Source organism: Notechis scutatus, chromosome 2 (genome assembly GCF_049901735.1).
Source record: "Notechis scutatus isolate UNSWTSFEM ecotype Mainland chromosome 2, rNotScu1.2, whole genome shotgun sequence".
Taxonomy (NCBI): Eukaryota; Metazoa; Chordata; class Lepidosauria; order Squamata; family Elapidae; genus Notechis; species Notechis scutatus.
The window spans coordinates 245838895-245862447 of record NC_142010.1 but is presented as its reverse complement, the minus strand read 5'-3'; the positions used below and the strand labels follow the sequence as shown (position 1 = coordinate 245862447).

General features: G+C 40.0%; 1 protein-coding gene across 1 annotated transcript in view; it reads right to left on the bottom strand.

Moving 5' to 3' along the window:
* PLCXD3 (phosphatidylinositol specific phospholipase C X domain containing 3) overlaps nucleotides 1–23553 on the bottom strand; it is a 96495-nt gene that overhangs the window by 10987 nt on the left and 61955 nt on the right. The window contains exon 2 of the mRNA XM_026666322.2: nucleotides 20354–21062. Within this exon, the coding sequence (XP_026522107.1) occupies nucleotides 20354–21062 (709 nt within the window). The remainder of the gene's footprint in view (nucleotides 1–20353; nucleotides 21063–23553) is intronic.

The window sequence follows — 23553 nt, the reverse complement described above, 5'->3', positions numbered from 1 at the left end:
GTCACTCCATCAGAGCAGGATGACTCAAACACAAAATCTGCTGCTGCTTCAATAATATTCAATGTCTCTTCAATGAAAGGAATGTTCCACATTTGCTTTGCTTTGGGTTCTTTTTTTTGGGGGGGGGGGAATGTTAATGAGGTTAGCATCCCCATTACTCTAATCTGAAGAACTGAATGGCACTAGATTCTCCGGAGTCTTTGAACTTGAAATTGCTCAGTTATTGTTTCCAAAAGGTTCCCCAGAGATGCTGAGACATAGCGTATGTCAGTATTTTGAAAGGTTGCAGCATAACACTTGGCCTTTACCAGTGCTAACACAGTTTTGATCCTTGACATTTTCTTATCCGTGTCTAACTCACACACAAACTCTTGCCTGATTTAAATACCCCATCTTACCATTTAGTTGGTCAGTGGGCTGGGGATCCAACTTTCTACAAAAGCAAGAAAGCTTTCCAACTGTGGTGTCTCAAAGAGCTTAGCTAGTAGTCCCATAACTGTCTGCTGGGCTTCAATGCACCTTATCTAGCTTTCTTCTCCCAGCAGAACTTAAGCATGGGGGATTTTCTTTTTTCTTTTTTTAAACAAGTTTTATTGATTTTCAAAACACACAAGTCATCATTATCCATTACATGTTTAAACCTTTTTCCATTATAAATTTAACAAGTCAGATAAACTATAATTCTGTTTTAAACCATTTCCATATAAACATACAAAAACCTCTTATCCAATTTCCCTTTATTTCTCTTCACTCTTATTCAATTTTATTATTATTATTTCATCTACTTCTTTCTGACTTAGTTACCATTATTCTCATTCTATATTTCTACAAGGTTTTATTAATTTTCCCCCAAAAAAACAACATAATCACACAACACACAAAACATAAAAAGATCTTTTGGAAAGTAACTTGGACCCAGGTATCTCTCTTTTCATGGACTTCAATAATATTCAGGCTCATCTTACATATCATTACTTATTTTATTTACCATTCTAAGTCTTCTATATTAACCTCTCCACATATTTCACTCTTCTTGATTCTATCTTAATTAATCATCTTAATTTGAGTCATTATATTTATATCTTTTGTCCATTCTCTATTATACCTTTGTCTCATTCCTTTTAAAAAGAAAGAAATTTCTCCTGAAATCACTAATCAGGGTATGATGCCTTTCTATCTCCCCACTAAATTAATCAAATTAATCTTTAAACTACCCAATCCGATTTTGCTTGGTACATTCTAACTGAATAATACATCTAAAACAATTAAATACATAGTTAAGCAATAGATTTAAATATTAAAAACAAAATACTATAATGAAAGTTTTATAATAACATCAATACCATAATCTTAATAAACTCTTTAATTAAAGTTTAATATTCTAAATCTCCCCTCATATTATATTTTCAAACCAATCATTATTAACATTCCAACATTTTAATCTCTTATCAACTCTCAAGCCATTTAAATTTTCTATTTCTGATACAATACTACAATATCATCTTATGTACCTTGCAAAATCTCTTTGAAGAAATTATACTTATCCTTTATCCCTAAAAAAATTTCTTTTTTTCTCATTTAATTTCAAAACTTTGTAGCTTTTCTCCACCTTTTCCCTTTCTTTTCTTCCCCCAACAAACCTTTCTAGCCCCCTTCTTCTAGCCTCTGCCTTACTGGCTTCTCTTCTCTGTCGTATTCCTCTTCCCTTTTGTTTACCATCCTTATATTGATTTTGCACCTTGTTTTTCCCTTTCTTAAATGTTTTTTAAATCTTAAATCCTTTATTTCTCTTCCTTCCTCTTGGTCGAGTTCTGAGATTTATTAAAGATGGCTTCCTCTCTTTGTTCTTCTTCTGCTGTCTTCATCTGTTGCAATGTTTGTTGATAATTAATAAGCGCCATTTCTAAAAAAAGAAGGGCTTCTTTCAAACCAGCTTTACCATTTTGTTTTGCTTGCTCATAATCTTTTCTCAGTTCCTCGATAGAAGAAGCCATTATAAATCTTTTCTTTTCTTTTCTCTTACAACAGCCAGAATATTCCAAAGGAAAAATAAGACAATCCCAAAGTTCTCAGTCAGTCCAAACCAAGACAGAGTTCCCACTCTCTCCTCCTGGGGTAGTATCAATTAAAGAAAAAGAAAGTCCAAATCTGTTTCTTAAAATCTTATTGCAATATATTTTAGTCTTTTAATCCTTAAGGCATCTCCTCCAACAAGGTCTTAGCATACAAATATTTTTTTAGTCCTCTCTTTTCCCACTCACCGCTTAGAGCCAGTTTTCACCTAAAAAAATAGGTTTCTTAATGTTCACTTTTTATTCCGTAAAAAGAGGGTAAGCTATCCTTTCAGCACCATTAAACTGCCGCTTTTTCCTCTTCTCGAAGGTATCATTCAGAAAGTCATACTTTTCAGGAATTTTGTTAAATATGTCTTAGAGTCCTAGGAACCAAGAAAGACTTTCTCCTCTCAAGCACTTTCTCCACTTCCTCCTGCGCATTCTTACCCGGCTGCCAGCTTCTTTGTGGCGGCCATTACGGACCGCCGCTGCACCGTCCTGGGAAAAGGGGTTCTGCCGGCCGGGAGGGGGTCTGCAACACCCCAAACCCTTCTCCGGATCCCCTACCTTCAGCTGCCCCTGCAGGGCAGCCTAGCTCCGTACCCGCCTGGGTCGGAGCCCCAAAACGGCTAGCGCGGCAGGGATCGCGCAGCCGCAAATCCTGCCGCTCACGAAGCCGACAAACCGGAAACTCAGCATGGGGGATTTTCAATGCTATATGGGCATTGCACGTTCACATCTGGCCCTGGCTCCATCTCTAATCCCCATAGGTAACCTTAGACGATTTTGAATTGGAAATGTGCAAAGATGCATGGAGCTTGTTGAGGTAATTCCCCATTAGGAGAATGAGCGCATACAGGGAGACATAGTGAGAGTAGTGAAGAATAACACACACACAGCACACAGATACACTGTACAGCAAATGTAGGTTTTTACTTCCAATAAACATTTAAGCAAAGTCCAAACAAGCAGTCCAAGTCATTCACAGGTAAAGCAGTCAGTGTTCAGTTCAGGGATAATCCAAATATCAAAGTCCAGTATCAAAAAACAGTTCAGTAACAGACTTACATCAACGATCAGTAACAGTCATTAGGAGGAACAGCAACACTCTCCAACAGAAGGAACAGATACTCACTGAGACTAAACAACCCAGGTTTCTGGCTCCATCTTAGGGCCATTTGCAGAATCACACCCAATTACAGTTTTAGCATTCTCTTAAAGATATAGTATTAAAATGTCTATCCTAGTTTATATATTTCCAACCCAAATAACTGTTAGGTGACTTACATTCCTAACAGAGCTGGAATAGAAAAAAACCTAACTTCCCAGTATCTGAGGAAGAGAAATATTCCATAATTTATCCAATGGTTCAAATTGGTCAGTGATGGGTGGTAGACAAATTGATTCCTACGCCAACAGTTTGGAAGGGAACTCTTTAATTACTTTTTTTAAATGACTGACAGTGGAAATCATAGTAACAGAATGCTGTTCTAAACAAGAGGAAAAATTAAGATAAAGATAACATTTCACTTTTGAATTTAATGTTAAACTCTATGAGAATTTAATTCTGGTCAATCCAAATGTAAGACAAGAATGAGTGTTCTCCTGTTTATTTCTTTTTTCAAATCATTAAAAAAACACTTTGATTACCTTGGAATCCACAGAACTGGGGAAAATAGTGAGTTTATTTCTTCCAAATAAACAGGAAGTAAAAAAGGTAAATGGATACTGGAATGGATGAAAGCTAAAGATTTTGAAAAGAAAACTATTTGTTTGAGGGAGTCTGTGCTGTAGATCTTCCCCTTCGGGTTACAGATCTTGCAATATTGATCTTGCAATACACAATACCACGGGGGGGAAGGACTATTAGTTTCTGCATAAGCCCAAAATGTATCAATAGTTGAATGAGATATGAAAGCTGCCTAGTCACGAAATGCTGTTGTACTTCCTGGACATTTGACTGCAAAGGCCTTCATTATGTTTTCAGCATTCCAACTAACCAACTCTAAACCAATAAACTCCAAAACAAACAATACCTCAAAGTTCCATTTTATTAGAGTTGTCATATTGGCACATCTGGGAAAATCTAAATCTGAGAATTCCAGGTTTTCCCTTCCCAAAAGAAATTCAAAGATCCATCCCTTGCATCCACCAGTCTATCACATGGTCCAATCAAATCTCCATTGCAACTGAAGACATCCTTCCAGATACTCCCCTCCAGGTCCAGGGAAACATGCCCTTGACTCTCTGAGAAAGAATGTTGTTATCTCTAATCTTCTACCTCACTATGAAATCCCCCCTCCCAAATTCCCAGGCACTAAATGTGGCAGCCTTGAAGCTTCTAAGAGAAAATGGCTTCCAAGGCTGACAGATGTGCTGTCAGGCAGCCTCAAAGGACATCAAGTAAGGGTGAGATTACTGAAATCTTTTCCTTTCTTTGAGATTCATAACCTTCTTAACTGACAAGAAAAATCCTGTTCCACCTTTCAAGGATAGGGCAGTGAAGCACTAAAGCCCTCGAACTAAAGATTCTGAATTTGCATGCCAAGTGTGAAAAACCCTATAGCTCTTATCAGTGCCTGGACTACCAAGCAATCACCCTTATCAGTGAGAGGTTCACGGTATGGTGTCTTATCACTTGCTCTACTTGGCTTGTTGTTGAGTGATTTGGTCTCTGCTCCAGTAGAAATGCCACAAGAAAAGCCTCTTTGCTGGCTGTTTGTATTTTACATCCTAAGAGGTGGAGATAAGGACAAACTGGGATCATTTGCTGATAGAGCTCATCAAGATTGGAAGATGATTTGGAGATGCCCTTTGGATCTTACCCAAGAGGCAACACGACAGCCATTTCTGAAAACAGGCGCAGTTGTTTTAAGGAGCTACGTTATTAATGTTATTGCAACTGATAAAGTTGCTGCTCTTTTTTTTTTCTTTCAGACTTGAGCAGAAGTTTGAAGAAAGATAGGTTGCTTTAACAGGGAAAAGACTTGGTTTTTTTCTCCCCAAATTATTTTTGAACTCTGCATAGTCTTATTGATTCCCTGAATGAGACACAGTAATGAGAGGCAAGGATTCTGTTTCTTGTATTTATTTGGACCAAGATAGGTATCAGAGATGGTAATCATATTGGCAAGATGATGATCATCATTATTATGTTGCTTTGCATGTACACTAAGAGCTTCCACATTGGAGACAAATTCCTTGTGTCACATTTGACCAAATAAAGTATTCAATTCAACCAGACCCTTGGAACAGGGCTGTGTTTGCAATGGCATATTGATTTGATATCATCTGAACTGTGTTGGGTTCTCTACTGTGGAGACAACTGTGGTTATAGTAGCAACAAGCTTGATTTGCAATCCTAAAAAATTATAGTTGTAGGACACATGCTGTGAGAACTTTCATTATCTGACGTATCCCTTAAGGCTCCACGTGAAATGTGGCCATCTATTCCATTACTATCACTTCCTTTGTCTTTGTTCTCTTTTTAACACTTTATTCCCTCTCTCCAAACCTGTTCTGGGAGGAGGGAGGGAAGGAAGGAAGGAAGGCAGGAAGGAGAGGGAGGCAGGAAGGAAGGCAGGAAGAAAGGAAAAGGGAAGGAGTGGGGAAAGGGAAGGAGGCAGGCAGGCAGGCAGGAAGGAAAAGGGAAGGAGGGAGAGAAGCAGGGGTGGGATTCTACCGGTTCGGACCGGTTCTATACAATGCAGAGAACCGACAAATCTTGCCTCTGGCTGGCCCTGCCCCTTTCCTCCCACCCCACCCCACCCATTCAGTCCTTATCGTGCATGCACAACATCGTGCGCATGCCTGACATCACTGACTGGGTTCTTCCCTGCCCAGTCACTCCTTACGGTATTTCTTTTTTTCCCCTTCCCGACTATCATCTGTCCTTATGATCAGCTGTGCTTGGATTCCCCGCCTGTCTTACTGCTTCACCCAGGAGGGTTCCCTGAGGCCCAGAAAGCCCAAAAAAAAACGGGGGGGGTGTCCTGCCAAAAAAAAAAAAAGCCATGCCCACCCAGTCACATGACCATGCCCACCTAGCCACGCCCACAGAATCAGTTGTTAAAAAATTTGAATCCCACCCCTGGAGAGAAGGAAGAAAGAAGGAAGGAAGGGAGGGAGGGAGGGAGGGAGGGAGGAAGGAAGGAAGGAAGGAAGGAAGGAAGGAAGGAAGGAAGGAAGGAAGGAAGGAAGGAAGGAAGGAAGGAAGGAAGGAAGGAAGGAACTATTATTGAACTTGAACAGGTGACTTGGAAAAGACTTTTAAATTGGATGTTGACTGCAAATTTCTGAGTTTCAGGCTGGACAAAATGGTATAATACAAAATATCAGTTTATTAATCAGTGCTGTCCAGGAAATTTTATTTCATTTTTTCCTACTGACTCATTTCTTTTTTATTTTTTTTAATTAAATTATTTCAAAGAAAAAGATAAATTTGGACCCTGATGTCGTAGACTGTTGTTTTGCTAGTTCAGTGGCAAGCTTCATTTATCCTCCCTAGTTTCCTCCACTTCCATTAAATGCAAAAAAGTAGATTAGGTTCTTGAATCTTGAGTCTAAATTCCCATCATTAAATCCTGTCATAGGTGCATAACAAAGCATAGGCTACACTCAAATAATTTTAAATTAAGATCTTAGCCAAGGTCATGGCTGGAGGAGGTAATTTAGTTCTCAATTACCTTTCTGTATATAGCATTTGTTTTACATATGCTTTACTTACACAAAGCCATAACACAAGCAGAGCACTTTCTATATTCTGAGAACTACAGTAGTAACACATTGAAATATCTCTGGGTGGTTGGATGCATCCTATTTGACAGAATATTTAATGAATAACTGGACCTAGGAGATAAAGTAATAGGGTTAAACCATGTGGCAGTGAAATGGAGTGCTGCTGTGGAAATTCAGGAAACCAAAATTCGATAGCTCAGGGACCAATGCAACATATGTTACTGAGCAATGGAAAAATTCATAAAGGAGCAATAGAGGAAAAACAAAGAACCATGTTTTGCAGAATTACATTAGCCTCAGATGGAGATTTCATTCCATCACCTCTGCAATAACCAATTCTTAACTAAACTGGAACCTGTTGCTACTTCTCTCTCTCTCCCTCCCTCTCTCCTCCCCCCTCTTCCTCCCCCTCTCATTCTCTCTCCCTCTCTCCCCCTCCCTTCCCTCTCCCCCTCTCTCCCTCTCATTTTCTCATTCTCTCTCTCTTCCTCCCTCTCCCTCTCCCTTTCCCTCTCCCTCTCATTCTCTCTCTCTCTCTCTTTCTCTCCCCTCCTCCCTCCCTCCCTCCCTCCCTCTCTTTCTCTCTCCAGTCTATATGGGGATTATGGTTACTAATGTCCAGCGTACTTTTATGAAGATAAACTAATCCACTTATTCTTGTTATACAGCTATACATGGACAGCCCACTGTTTCAACCGTACGGTATTAATAGGGCAAGCAGAAAATAATTCAACCAAATTCTTATAAACAGTGTAAGATCACACATGCCTCTAATTTTGCTGGCCTGGCTGAATTTCAGGAAGACCTACAGCACAGGTCTTTAATGCCTTGCAGTATATTTTTTTTAAATCTGTGTTGCAATTCAGATTTTAGCGTGAGTCATGATTTCTCTTAATTATGCTAGGTATACTGGGTCACTGCACTTTCATGGAAATTGCCTTTAGAGAGACCCTTCATTCATAGCATTCATCATTTAATATGTTTTCATTCTAAGGTGGTTTTTTTTAAATAAAATATGAGTAATCTCACATATTAAATCACATGTGCTCTTTATTATTGTTACGGAACCAAATACATTAGCATGACATGCTTTGGACCCCTTGCAACTAAATCACATCCAATTAGAAACTGGATTTAATTAATACCTGAACATTCCAAGCTAATGCCCAAGAGGGTGAGTCTCAAGCTTGAAGAGATTGTAGGAAGGAAGCACCCACTCCTCTCCTAGGAAAATGAAATATTTTAGGATATGCAAAAAAGGCAAAATATTTCCCTTAAAAGGGAAGTACAAACTCAGAGAGGCAGAAACGCAGCCCTCTCCTACCTTTGTCAATGGGCCATTAAGGCCTGGGCCAGTTTATTCTTCATAACAAAAGGTAGGATTAGCCCAGAGGTGGTATTCAGCAGGTTCTGACCAGTTCTGGAAAACTGGTAGCAGAAATTTTGAGTAGTTCGGAGAACTGGCAAATACCACCTCTGACTGGCCCCGCCCCCATCTATTCTCTGCCTCTGGAGTCCCATCTGATCAGCTGGGTCTTCTTTTGTTGCCCTGCACAGGAGAACGGAGCTGGAAAGCAGGTTAGTGGGATGGGGGAGGGAATGGGATTTGCAGTAACCTTCCCCCTGGAATAGGGTGGGAATACAGATTTTACAGTATCCTTCCCCTGCCACGCCCACCAAGCCACACCCACAGAACCGGTAGCAAGAAAATTTGAATCCCACCACTGGATTAGCCCTCTATGCATCTCACCACATAGCACCTGGGAAGATTACATCAGCCAGCACTCAAACAAGCCTGGGACACAGACAAAGCCTACAAAGTTAGCTAAGACCAACTGCCCCCTGGGAGACTGACAGCCAATGGGATACATTTCTTACATAGGAATAGGAAACACTAAGGTAGGGCCCAACAGAGGCATTTCTCAGCATTTCGGCCCTTTTTCTTTCTTCACTTGAAGCATGTGATCGCCCTTTTCACCCAGGATCTCCAAGGCATGTGGTCCTGTCCACCATTAAACCTCCTTTCCAAGCAACTTCCATGATTCCAGTGTCTTTTTCCCCACTTGGAACTGAACCCAGAAGGACATTTCTTCCAGCAAGACCCATCCTCTGATTTCAATTGCCCCTTGCAAACCAAGATGCTTTTGGCCTCTCATGTGCATGCAAGATCACAATCAGTAAACTCCCTTACTATCTGTACCAGACACTTTCAGGTGTTTCCTTTGCCACACAATGCAAAATGTTCTTTTAGTATCCAGTGTTGATTAGTGATTAGCCAACTAGTGAAACTAGGCACAGCTCCCACCACTGCCTCCACAGGAAATCCCATACAGATAGTCCTCGATTTATTATCACAATTGAGCAACAGTATTTGTGTTGTTAAGAGAGAGATTTGTTAATTGAGTTTTGCCCCCATTTTATGATCTTTCTTGCCACAGTTGTTAAGTAAATCTGGCTTCCCCGTTGACTTTGCTCGTCAAAAGATTGCAAAAGCTGGGTCAAATGACATTGGGACCCAGCAACAGTCATAACTATGAGCATCTGAATTTTGACCACATGATTATGGGGATGCTACAAGGGTCATCATTGTGAAAAATTGTCATACATCACTTTTTCCAGTGTTGTTGTAACTTGTATTGCAGGCTACTTCTGCTGACTGTCGACTGCCTACAATTTGGCAGATCGAATCCCACCAGGCTCAAGGTTAACTAAGCCTTCCCTCCTTCTGAGGTGGGTAAAATGAGGATCCAAAATCATTGGGGACAATATGCTGACTCTGTCAACTGCTTAGAGAGGACTGTAAAGCACTTTAAAGCGGTATATAAGTCTAAGTGCTATTCAGAGGTGGTATTCAGCAGGTTCTGACCAGTTCTGGAGAACCGGTAGCGGAAATTTTGAATGCTGGCAAATACCACCTCTGACTGGAGATTTTACGGTATCCTTCCCCTGCCATGCCCACCAAGCCACACCCACAGAACCGGTAGTAAAAAAAAAAAATGAATCCCACCACTGGTGCTATTGGTAGTGTTATTGAATGGTCACTAAATGAACTTTTGTAGATTGAGGATGATCCGTATCAAGGGTCCACTGTGAACTCATATTGGTGGTTTCCAGCTTGTGTTGTTTTGGATAGTTAAAGCTTTACACTATACATTACTGTAATTGCTTTACAGGGATGGAAGGCAAGGCCTCTGTCTTGGATTAAGCTCTAAGGCTTCATAAACAAAAGAACTGGCCTGGCAGACCTCCAAGGCTCTAAATTGCTCTTCCCAATCAGTTTTGCTTCACTCTTTAAAGCCACTTTATCAAGCAGCAATATATTCTACATGACAGTTGCATAGCTACAGAACTCTTGTTTCAACAACTCTACAATGTTTAAATCCCACCAAGGGTCAAAATCTATTGAATGATCCTTCGATCATTTTAAACCTGTCCATTGGTATATAAGTAAAGGTTCCCATCACACATACATGCTAGTCGTTTCTGGCTCTAGGGAGCGATGCTCATCTCCCTTATAAAGCCGAAGAGTCAGCACTGTCCAAAGACATCTTCGTGGTAATGTGGCTGGCATGACTAAATGCCGAAGGTGCACAGAGCACTGTTACCTTCCCACCAAAGTGGTCCCTATTTTTCTACTTGCATTTTTATGTGCTTTCGAACTGCTAGGTTGGCAGAAGCTGGGACAAGTTATGGTAGCTCACTCCGTTACACGGCACTAGGGATTCGAACCGCCGAACTGCCGACCTTTCTGATCGACAAGCTCAGCATCTTAGCCACTGAGCCACCATGTCCCTTGTCCATTGGTATACATCTTCATTATTCTACCAGGTCAATCAAGAAGATTGGAGAACAGCATGTTACAACAACAGCTCTGTATATTTCAGTCCAAGAATCAAGATATCTGTCTGTATTGGCAAGATCATCACTGTCATTGTCCAATACAATAAAGACAATAAAATACAGGTAGTCCTCAACTTACAACAGTTTGCTTAGTGACCGTTCAAAGCTATAATGACACAGAAAAAAGTGACTTATGACCATTGGCAAGTGACTCATATTTAGGAGGGTTGCAGTGTCCCAGGATAATGTGATTACCTTTTGACAATCAAAGTCAATGGGGAAACCAGGTTCACTTGACAAACGTGTTACTAACTTAACAGCTGCAGTGATTCTCTTAACAACAGCAGCAAGAAAGGTCGTAAAGTGGGGTAAAACTCACTTAACAACTTTCTTACTTTGTAGCAGAATGGTTGAGCTCACTTGTGAGTTGTAGGTCAAGGACTACCTGTAACAATTCTAATAGCTCTTAAAGAAACAACAAAAACCAATCAGAACAATAAGGAAGTTATTGGATTTCATGCTACTGCTTGAAATAAAACAGTTTCTTTCCATGGGGGAAAAAATGAAACAGTGCTTTGGTTTCATTTGAATGGGTTTAGCCTCTCAAAACTTCAATGAGCCTTCATATTGTTTGTTTTTCATTGGAAGAAAAAAATGAGACCAGAACAGCCAGCCTGGAGGTATCGTATCAGCAACTCTGTATGTGAGACGCGAATGCAATGAAGCAAAGTTGGAAGATTATTTTAATAACGTGCCTGCTGACATTACGCCTGATGGCCTGTGTATATTTGTGGTTGATATTCTATCTGTAGTAGCATTGAATTGTGTGTGTGTGTGTGTTTGTGTGTGTGTTTAATGGAAAGTCTGCATGGATAAGAGACTTATGACAAATCAATGCCCACTATGCTAGTTTTCTGGCTTTATATGAATTGGCATTAATTGGCTTGCCCATCCTTCGCTATTATTAAAGCTGTATGCAAAGCTAAGATGCCCTAAATATATGCAAGTAGTTTCCTGACTAGGATATAATTTTAGCCAAGCAACTTATGAAATATCGTTAAATTAGCCAATTTCTGGCCTTGATAAGAAGGCTTGTTCAGACTTGAAGCCTACAGACTCTTAAGTGGGCAATGAGTTACAGCAGCACCTGGCTACATATCACAGTATTCTGCTAAACAAGTAATTCCCTCAATACTGTGTCCAACTATTTACTAAGTCTGCATTACTATCACTATGAATCTTCTTATCGCTCTTATCACCCATCCCCTCCCACTTGTGACTGTATGACTGTAACTTTGTCGCTTATATCCTTATGATTTATATATTGACTGTTTCCTAGTATGATTTGACTGCCTATTTGTACCCTATGACTATTATTAAGTGTTGTACCTGATGATTCTTGATGGATGTATCTTTTCTTTTTATGTACACTGAGAGCATATGCACCAAGACAAATTCCTTGTGTGTCTAATCACACTTGGTCAATAAAGCATTCATTCATTCATTCATTTTAAATTCCATTCTTCTGCTTACCAGTCTCATGGAAATGGGAATTTTTCAAGGCTTCCTTGTGCAATAACGTACAGTGTCACAGATTCTCCATCTCTGTGATAAACACTATATATCAGCCAACCAGACAATGATAAGGTTTGCATACTATGCTAAGCCAAAATATTCTTTTCTGTACCTAGTTATATGCTCTTAAACCATTCATTACAGTTTGTAGAATCCTAGAATCGTAGAGTTGGAAGGGATGCTGGAGATCTTCTTGTCTAACCCTCTGCCCAAGGCAAATGAATGTCCAACCTTTTCTTGAAAACCTCCAGCAATGAAACATCCACAACTTCAAGAGGCAAGCTGTCCCACTGAATAATGTTCTTACTATCAGGAAATGTCTCCTGATTTCCCGTTTGAATCTCCCTCTGATCAGCTTCCACCCATTGGTTCTTGTCCTGCCTTCAGGTTCTTTGTAGAATAAATCAGTGCCCTTTTCCCTATGTCAGCCCTTCAAGTATTGAAAGACTGCTGTGAATTCAGCCATCTGCATCTTACGCAACACAGTATGGAATTTGTTAATTAAGCAATAGCTCTACCACTTAGACTTATATACTACTTCATAGTGCTTTACAGCCCCCTCTAAGCGGTTTACAGAGTCAGCATATGGCCCTCAACAACCTAGGTCCTCATTTTACCAACTTGGGAAGGATGGAAGGGTGAGTCAACCTTGAGTCGGTCAGGCAAGCTATGGTTTATTGCATTGTTTTACTACAGTTATTTCTAAGACTTTAGATTAAGGATGTTATATAGGCCAGCAGTTGCCAACCGGTGGGCTGCGGCCCACTGATGATCCATGAGAAAATTTTGGTGGTCCACAAAGAAATGTCACCCCCAGAGCAGCCCCCCAAAGCAATTAATCCAAGCTGCACAGGAACACAAGGCTGTGCCATCCACATGCCCCTCCCTCCCCGCCCACTCACTCCTTACCTGGCAAACTTGCTTGCTAAGTTGCTGTTTTTCCTTTTTCCGACCATCAGTTGTTCTGCTGTGACAGGAGATTTAGATTAGCTAGGAAGCAGGAAATCATTGGATTTCTTGCTTTCTAGCTAATCTTTAGATCTTTGGCTCTACTTTTAAGCAGAGCCGGACCTTCCTTAGAACTGAAGCAATGCAGACTCAGCGAGCCAATGGCAGAAACACAGATCTCTAAGTGAATCTGTGATTCTGTGATCAACTCAATCTGCCTGCCTGCTTTGCCTGATTTTGGGTAAAAGTTGCTCATTTTTTATAAAAAAAAATTCAATATTTACATACATGGTGTGTTGTGAGTTAATTTTATGAGTTTGCTTGCAAGCAAATTTTATGTGACAGACTCAGCTAGCCAATGGCAGAAAGATAGATCTCTGAATGAATCTGTGATTCTGTGAGCAACTCAATCTGCCTGCCTGCTTTGCCTGATTTTAGGTAAAAGTTGCTCTTTTTAATAAAAAAAATCAATATTTATATAAATATTTATAATATTTACATACAAGCCATGCCCAGCCAGTCACATGACCACCAAGACATACCCACAAATTAGGCCACACCCACAGAACTGGTTGTTAAGAAATTTGAATCCAACCCCTGCCTCTGTGTGTGTGTGTGAGAGAGAGAGAGAGAGAGGGGCGGGGGAAGGAGGGAGAGAGAGAGGTTAGATCAGATATATATATATATATCTCCCTCCCTCCCTCCCTCTCTCTCTCTCTCTCTCTCTCTCTCCCAACATCAGCAAGCCACTGTCAGTCAAAATTCATATTAATGGTCCCCGGGATTTAAAATTATGAATTTGGTGGTCCCTGAAGTCCAAAAGGTTGGTGACCCCTGATATAGGCAACCCTCAAGCATTCCATCTTTAGGTAATGTCTTTGTCTTAGGACTCTAGTTCCACCTGAATTAAATTGACTAACCAGTTCAAAGTATAGGGATCATAGTAGGGCTCTGAAACCTTTGTGCTGGCTAACCATTTACCAGACATAACTCAAGTTGTTAATGTTGTTTTTTAAAAAAACCAGATGGCCTGAATATGTAAGATAATGTCTCTCCCATTGTGAACTTGATGATGGGGTTCAGTAGGAGGGGCATTTAGAAGCCAGACACTTGGCTATTTAGTATATGGCAGTGATGGCTAATCTTTTCGGCAGAAAGTGCCCAAAGCGCGTGCACGTGCACCCCCAAAATGCAAAGCGCACATGAACCCTGCACATACCCCCTGTGCATGCCCCTATTCATGTGCCCCCCCAGCATGTGTGCATGTGATCCCGTGCATGCGTCCTGCCCCCATGCATGCATGTGTGACCCCTGCGCGACCCTTATGCAAGCGCCCCACCCCCCCGCACATGCGCGGCAGAGACCTGAAGACAAGCTGGCTGGTGAGAGGCGCGTGTGCATGCACTGCGGAGCCAAGTTGGAGTGACAGCTTGTGTGCCCAGAGCGAGGGCTCTGTGTGCCATCTCTGGCACAGGTGCCATAGGTTTGCCATCACGGGTATATGGAAAAGGATATACTTCTCCTGAGTGGCTTTCAAGGCATGAAATGCTTTGCCCAGAAAGCCATGTTTGGCTACCATTCTCCAATAATTACAAAAGTGGCAAAAGAAGAAGAAAAAAGAACCTTCATCCCCCTCCAATCTGCCAAGCTTTTAACTGCTAAATGATTTGAAGTACACTTAGTTTAATTCTGATTTACCTTGCATTGATTTTACTGTTACGTTTTATGTTCTTTAATTGCTATGTTTTATGTTCTTTAATTGTTATAGGTCACCTTGATGGCTTCATGAGCTGAAAGGCAGAGCACACATTAATGAAATTTAATTCATTTCAAACAATTAGCAGAAGCCTTTCTTAGGCCTTCGTTTCTTTCAAATAATTAGTAGGTGCCTTTCTTATTACTTTTTTTTTGCCCTACTCCATAAATAATATATTAATTCTTGAACTAATTCTGAGCTTTTATATAACATTATACAATTCATAATGACTTCAAGGATTGAAAATCTACACATATCAGATCCTCCCGACCAATCATTTTAGAAATGAGCTTTGTTGCCCGAAATGTTAATGTTTTTGCTAATATTTCATAATATATTGGACAAGAATACCGAGGTCTTATGAAATTCTGTCCGGTGTTTTTTTTTAATTGTATTCTTATTCTTGAGCCCTGGGTTCATGGTTTGGGGAGATGGGTTTCACAGATAGCAAAGCACCTTAAAGTACTTCATTACCAAATCTGTTAAGACTGTGGTTTCTCCATATTTGTTATGGAAATTAAGAAAGGGAAGGTAAAATGTAGGTGTCTGTCTCAAACCTGCCAGTAATTGTTTATCAATTGTGAGGTATACAATGCAGGTAGTCCTCAACTTATAACCATTCATTTAGTATCCATTCAAAGTTGCATAAGTGACTTATATCTGGTTCACACATTTATGACTGTTGCAGCATCCCTATGTCACGTGATCGAAATTCAGGCACTTGGCAACTGGCATGTATTTGTAATGGTTGCACTGACTCGGAGGTCACCTTTTACAATCTTCCCAATTGCTTTGTGCTTAAGCAAAATGGTTCGGCTGAGATCTGTATATCCAGGACTGATTGGGGTAGATTGTAGGGGTGACACCGAAATATACTTTTACCATATTTTATCTATATCTTAAATTATTGTATTTTATTCCATTTTCATCTTAGATTCAATTTTATTCCAATTTCATTTTAAATTATTATTTTATTTCAATTTCATTTTAAATTGTATTTTATCCAATTCCATTTTAAATTGCTTTTATCAAATTTCAGTAATAATTTGTTTCTGGAACTCTGCACTTTGATATGGCCCAAGGGCAAACAAACAAACAAATAAATAAATGGCTTTGTGACAAGCAAAGTCAATGCGGGAAGCCAAAGTCGCTTAATAACCACATGATTCACTTAACATTTGCAATGATTCGCTTAGCAACCATGGGAAAAAAGATCATAAATGGGATGTGACTCACTTAACAACTGCCTTGCTTAGCCACAGAAAGGTTGGCCTCATTTTGTGGCTATAAGTAGAGGACTACCTGCGTTAAGGCAGGTTACCTTTGGGGGATTTGGGATTTCATGCATGACAACTGATATTTTGATATCACTCTTCTGCCAAATTAGGAGATCCTTGAGACTGGTACCAATAACAGAACCCAGAGGTGGTCCAGAGGAGATACAGTGTCTTGGCCATTGAGTTGTACTGAGGAGTACGTTGAGCTGTATTAAGGAGTACACTGAAAATTCACTTCCTTTTATCTTAATAACAGTGATGTTCCTGCATTGTACTTCTGCCGTGGTACTCAAAGGGGTGAGGTGGGGGAAGAGCACATCCATTTTTTCCTTCTAGTGAGAAAAGATGAACTGTGCCCCCCTAATTCCATCTGCATTAGAGAAACAGAGTTCTGGCAGGTGGGACCATGCTTGTGAGTCAACACACAGCATCATTGCATGAGGCTTTGTTATGGGCTTACTCTGCCTGACTAGGGAGAAAGCTATCTGTAAAGATCTTAAGGCTGCCCGCCTGTATTTCTGCTCTCCAAAAGAACAGCCAGTTACCTAATTCAAATTAATGCAATATTAATGCATTTATGGACAATGAAAACTACTCAAGACAAATACAGTCTCTATTAGAACAATTGCCCACTTAAAGAAATGGTGTATTTTTATCATATCTGTGGTAATTAATGATTTCCTGCATTAAAGCCGCCTTCCTCTGCCCATTTACCTGCAAGTATCTCCACTTATTGTATTTATTTATTTACTTAACTATAACTATACTCATAGTAATTGCGTGAGTCCATCAATAAATAAAAACATATCAACAATGCAAAAATAAAAACAGTAACTTGTCTCTATCCAAAAAAGGACAATAATTGAATACACGTAAGCAATGGAGTATGAGAGATACGATGCAATCTTAATGCAACTGTTAAATCTGCATAGATTTGCACATATATAAGGGCATATTTTTAAAATGGGGAGGACGTACCACTTACATGCGATATATTTACATTTTACATCTTATAAAACTTGTAAGTATTGTAGCAGCTGTCACATCAGAAAAGGTGGGTTTTTCAAAAAGCTGAAGCAGTAAACAAAAACAAGGAAGGAAAGAAAGGAAAGAAAGAGGGGCAGCTTGGTCTAGTGGTTAAGGTGCTGGCCTAGAAACCAGGAGACTGGGAGTTCTAGTCCCATTTTAGGCATGAAATCCCGCCACTCACTCTCTCTCAGCCCAACTCACCTCACAGGGCTGTGGTTGTGGGGAAAATAGGAGGAACATTATGCATGTTCGCTGCCTTGAGTTACTTACAAATAATAAAGGTGGAATAAAAATCTAATAAATAAACAGCATGCATAAAAAGAATGCTCTAAAATAGTGACTTTCTTCCTCCACCGTAATATTTTCTGTATCTGAAAGCTTAATAGGAAGAAGCTAGAAAGTAGCTACCAAAATCAGGTCCAAACCAATCTAAAATTGCACCCAATTGTAGATTTCATTCAAGAGAAGGTTTTTAGGGAAGTCCTCTATTAATCAGATGGGGATTTCATATTTCAAGATTGTCTGGGGTGAGCAGACTTTTTTTTTTACTAGTTCATGCGTTTTAGAAACAATTTTAATTTATGAGATGTAGATATTGAGGCAAGAGCCTGTTAGGTGTAGCAGTTAAGGCATTAGGCTGCAAACCAGGAAATCTAGTCCTGTCTTAGGCACAAAGCCAGCTGGGTGACCTTCAGCTAGTCGTCTTCTCTCAGCAGTTAGGAAGGAAGCAAAGGTTTTTCACTTCTGAAAAACTTGCCAAGAAAACTGCAGCGACTTGTCCAGACAGTCTCTGAGAATTGAGGACACAGTTGAACAGAAGGAATTTAAAAAAAGATACACAAGCAATCTGCCTTCCTTCACTTGCATAATGGCAACTCCGGTAGATTATTATTTAATAAAAGAAAACAGTTCACTATTGGACAGTTGATCAGTTTGTTTTATTATTAAGATTTCTAGCGCATTTTAGGTTCCAGGTTAATTTTCTGGTCAGTGAAGAATATTAGGCAAGACTTCCAAATCTTTCCAAAAAACAGACCCCTTGAAGTCTGTGTGACTTTAAGTGACTGTATTTTAAGAATGAGAATCTGTTTGTTCACCTATGAGGCCAATTTGCATATAATGCTAAGCCACATATATAATTAATAATTGTGAATTATTATATTAAGACTTAGTATTATGTAAGATACTGATCATTATGGCTTATTCAACAAAGCCTGAATAAACAAATCCTGGCTTAGTATTATGTACTATTATGTGCTAAGTCAGCAATACTTATGAAGTTCACAGTTCCTCATACAACTTTCCTGTCAAAGGAAAGGTACAACCATTCCTCTCAAAGAACTGGTCTAAATTCCACAAAAAACTAGCATCGTTTCAAAAAATAAATGTAAAAAACAACAGTACATATGGTAATAAGGACCAAGCAATATTATTAATTGCATTTGGTAAAAGCACATGTGTACTAAGAAGGCAAACCCTTGATATAACAATTATGACTGAACAGGTCAAAGGTTCTGTGATGATTCATGTACAACTATTGTTCATATCTTCTATATGCAGAACGACAGAGAAAAGATACCCTGTTTTGCATCACAAAATGCCTTAGCCATCCTATCTATATTAAAATGGGGCCCCCAATCCCTGGGCCACGACCCACTACTGAACCGTGGCCTATTCACAAGTGGGACATGCAAGTGGTGGTCAGGGGCACACGCACACACAGCTCGACTTGCACGGTGGCAGGATGGTGCACATGCACACATGCACGTAACTCAACTTGCATAAGTCAAACTGCATGTATATACACATGTGCGCTGGCCTGCCACTCATGCAAGTTGAGCTGTTCACATCTCCTCACCCCTCCTGCTGGCTCTCCAAGCTGTATTAAAATGAGTATAAGTGACTATTGTTCTCCTCAAGGAATGTTGAAAGCTGTATTTCTCTCTTATGGACCAGCATTCTAACAGAAATCTTAGTATCTTCACTATTTTAAAGACTCCATTTTTCCTCATGTACAAAGAATGAGTAGCTGAGATATGTTCTGAGATATGTTCTCCGCTTCTATTGCAATAGGTGCTCTTAATTCTCCTCCATAAAGTGGAATCTTCTTAAGCCTCTGAGAAACAGAAATTTTGTGCCCAGTTTCTTCCAATCCAACACTAATCACAACTTTGGGGCCCCTCTTCATATTTACATTTTACTCAGTTTACTAAAACTAGATATTGTCCAACTATACAGATGACAGAAAATTTAAATGCAAATGGTCATGCTTAATATTCTGCCAGGTTGCAATGGCAAACATATATAATATTCATACATATTCAGTGTGGTCTGGGAATACGCAAACATGGATGTTGTTAGTTATGCAATATCCAATTCAGAACAGGACAGAATAACAGAGTTGGAAGGGGAACTTGGAGGTTTTCTAGTCCAACCCTCTGCTTAGGCAGGAAACCCTGTATCATTTCAACTAATAGTTGTCCAATCTCTTCCTTTCTCTTATTTACACTGAAGGATTATGGAACTTGGCTAAAGATAGAGCATCCTTCTTTCATCTTTCCTTTCCAAAAAATTATTTTTCTGGCAAGGAAAAAGAAGGGACAACCTACTATTAAATAGAACCATTAAAGGCATCCTTGGACAAGGAGAGGAGAGGAAAGATGGAGAAAATTTAGGGTGAGAATTTCCTCCAATGAAAACAAATTCTCCATACATTCCCTGAAGAAATGTTGCAAAGTCTCTTTGCAATAGTTCCTCTAGAATCGAAGTTGAGCCATTAATTAATTAGCTGGTTCAACGTCTCCCCCATAGCATTCTAGTCACATGAGGCCAACTTTTGGTTGGTGGCAGCTTGAATAGGACATGGTCATAATACTGCCTTTGAGATATAACATGGAAATGATAGGAACATGGCAATGTTTTCCTTCTTCTACCTATTGTTAAAGGATTCAGAGCTGGAAGGCACTTATGTATTGTTATTTTGTTAAGATGAGTGCAGGATTTCTGTGTGAATATTTTAACATTTTTGCAATTATTAATAGTAGTTGTTATGCCTTTTACTAATAGAAGCTCAACAGAAGTAAAGAGACAAACTGCCATCCATCTGAGAATATCTCAGTATTTGGGCAGGTACTTACCTTTCTGTGATTGTTTCTCTAAGACCACTGGTGACCCCCTTGACCACTGTGCTAGCCTTTGGAGTCAAGACCACCTGAGATATAAAAAAAGAGCCCTTCTTCCTTCGTTCAGTGATTGATGCCTGGAGAAACTGGATCAATTTTTCTGGATCTGTTGTGTTTGCCCATGGAGCTGGCATCATCTGTCCTGGCCATAGAAACGAGACCTCTAAAGCCACTGGACTGTGATAAAACACCAACACTTGATAATCCTTCTCCCACAGGTACTGGAGAGAGACTTCATGGGCAAAGCTGGCTGGGCACATTTTACTCCCAAATGTGTCTTTGAGCATTTGAACCAGTTTTTCATGGTGGCATTTCTGCATCCCATAGAAATGGTTGAAGTCCAACAAGACCACTTCTTTATGATGGTCAGTGAGAAAGGCACTGATCTCCTCCAGGCCCTCATTGACTTTGGCACTGAATAAACCATGAGCGAAGTAGAGTTCATTATCAGGGTCTCTAGGCTTTGTGGAGATCCGAAGGTCGAAATACCGTATCCCTGCTCCAAGCTGGCTTGTAAAATTCATTGTCTGTGTTGCAAGCCATTTCCTCATCAGCTTTTTAGCCACAGTTCCAAACACAGAGACAAAATTCTGGACTGTTTCTGGCTGCTCAGGTCCCACCGGAGAAGCCTCATCAATATAGAAGCTAAATGAATCATGAGACCCTAAAGATAATACAAAAGAATAATTTGAAACAAAATCAGCAAGATTCGAAGTGATATCATGTCCTCATCAAGATCGCCTAACTATTCCATGAAAATATGCTGAAATTCAAATAACAGTACAATTTACTTAACTAATTCATATTCAGGTAGATTGGTGGGAAAGTCTGTAATTCATACAGTTAATAAAAGAAATAAAAACAGCATTTGTGGTTAAAAGAAGATAAATATGAATATTTTAAAAGACAGTTGTAATATACATAACAATATTTTCTTTGATTATATCAGACATGAATGGATGTGTAATATACATATAAGATGCTAGTAGGAGAGAGTAATGTACTATTTTAGGTTGCTAAATTCTGAGCTGACAGATCTGGATTCAAAATTCCTCTCAGCTATGACACTCAGTAGGTCATATCGAGCCAGTCTCTGTCTCTCTCCCTCTCCCCCCTCTCTCTATCTCCTTCCCTCCCTCTCACTGTCTCCCCCCCCCCTTTCTCTCTCACTCCCCCTCACTGTCTCTCTTTCGCTCTCCAGGATGTTGTGAAAATAAGATTGGAAAAAATGTTAATACTTCTATACCATCTTGAACTCTTAGACATGCATGCAGTGAGGTAAGGAATAAACAAACCATTGAAGCAGATTACTTGGTACCGTATGAAAAAATTGCAGAACAAAGAATGACATTAATAGGGAAGATTGACTACATGGAAAAAAAATGTCTGAATTGATTTCTTAGCTACTATTTCATGTTCTCAAATCATATCTGTGCAGAAACTCTCCTGGGTTCTGGCACAGAATATGACTTAGCACTGACAGTTGTTTGGTTTTCATCCATAAATCCTAGGCGAGATTGACTAGCTCTTGTTTGATCCATTAGTTATACAGGAAGTATATGGGACTGATATCCCTAGGAAAATAAATGATACACCAAAGTGCATAACCCCAGCACTCATTTAAAAGGAATTAGTTCTAAATGTCTGAGACAACAAGTAGTTGTTCACTATAACATCTGAGCAACAGATGGCTTTATTGAGATCCTAGATCAGTGCTGCAGGTGAACAGAAGGAATATACTGCTGCTACCTCAGTCTCACAGAATGAGATCTATGAATAGTGTATAATATTGGTACTATCCTGCAATTTATTATCTATTCTTTCCCTCCGTTGTTCAGGATGAAGTAAGTGCCTGATGAATCTATCAATCTGGACCACGCACAACATCTTAAGAGTACACAAACACTATAAAGTTGGAGAGGGGCATTAACCAACAAGTATGCTGGCTGGAAATGTTTAGAATTAGAGCTCATCACATTTAAATGTTAGCAGCTTGGTGAAGGTAACCTTAAAACTATCATATATGAAAACATACGCCCACAGTGCTTTAGCAGTAGATACTGTATACTAGCACATCATCTGAATATGGAAAAAAATAAATTACCTCAATATCTTGGTAAAATTAGATCCTCTCCTGTTTTTGAAGGAGAGTATGCCAAAGAATGAGGGAAATGTAGAATTATATACCTACTCTGAAAAGAGTAAAAAGCATTCTCTTGCTCATATTGAAGGTTCAGCTCCACTTCTCTTTCCTTTGAACATCATCATGATCTCCTCCTGTTCCTTTTTCTTCTTTTCCTCCTCTTTGGTAATACAAAAGAGCATCTGTCTGCTAGTACACCAAACCAAAGGAAATAGAACAGGGGTGTCAAACTCAAGATCCACAGGCTAGACCCAGCTTACGGGGTGCTTGGATCTGGCCTGCAGGGCTGTCCTGGAAACAGGGAAGGACTGGCCTGCAGTGCCTCTGCCAGCAAAAATGGAGCTCGGGGGACCACGCATGCCCCCACCAGACACACACATGCTCCATTTTCACTGGCAGAGAGCTAGCAAAACAAACTAAAAACAAAACAAAAGGAGAAATGTTTCCCCTTTTGCATTTGAGCATGCAAGAAGGGACAGGAAAGGAGAAAGGGAAAGAGGAAAGACAAAGAAAAATAAGGAAAGATGGGAAGAGAGCACAGAAGGAAAAATAAAGAAAGAGGGAAAGGAAGAAGATAGGAGGATGAAGAGGGAAGGAAAAGGAAGGAAGGAAGGAAGGAAGGAAGGAAGGAAGGAAGGAAGGAAGGAAGGAAGGAAGGAAGGAAGGAGACTATAATGAGAGTGAGGGAGGGTCTGAGGAAAGTCCTGCCTTAGCATTTGGCCCCCACAGGTGCCCCCAACATGAGTGACTTCAAGCTGGCCGTGCCCACCCTGGCCACGTCTACCCCAGCCCCCTAAGGTCAAACACAACCTTGATGCAGCTCTCAATGAAATCAAGTTTGACACCCCTGAAATAGAAGAATGAGCAATTTGGGTGGACTTCAATAACAGGGAGGGCATACTCTCTTTTAACTCCAGCATTTTTCTTGTGGGAGGTGGGGCAGAGAAGGGAAGCAAGAGGAATCACTGGAACATCATTTCAAGTCTTGCACTGAGCCTGGCTGTGTGAATCT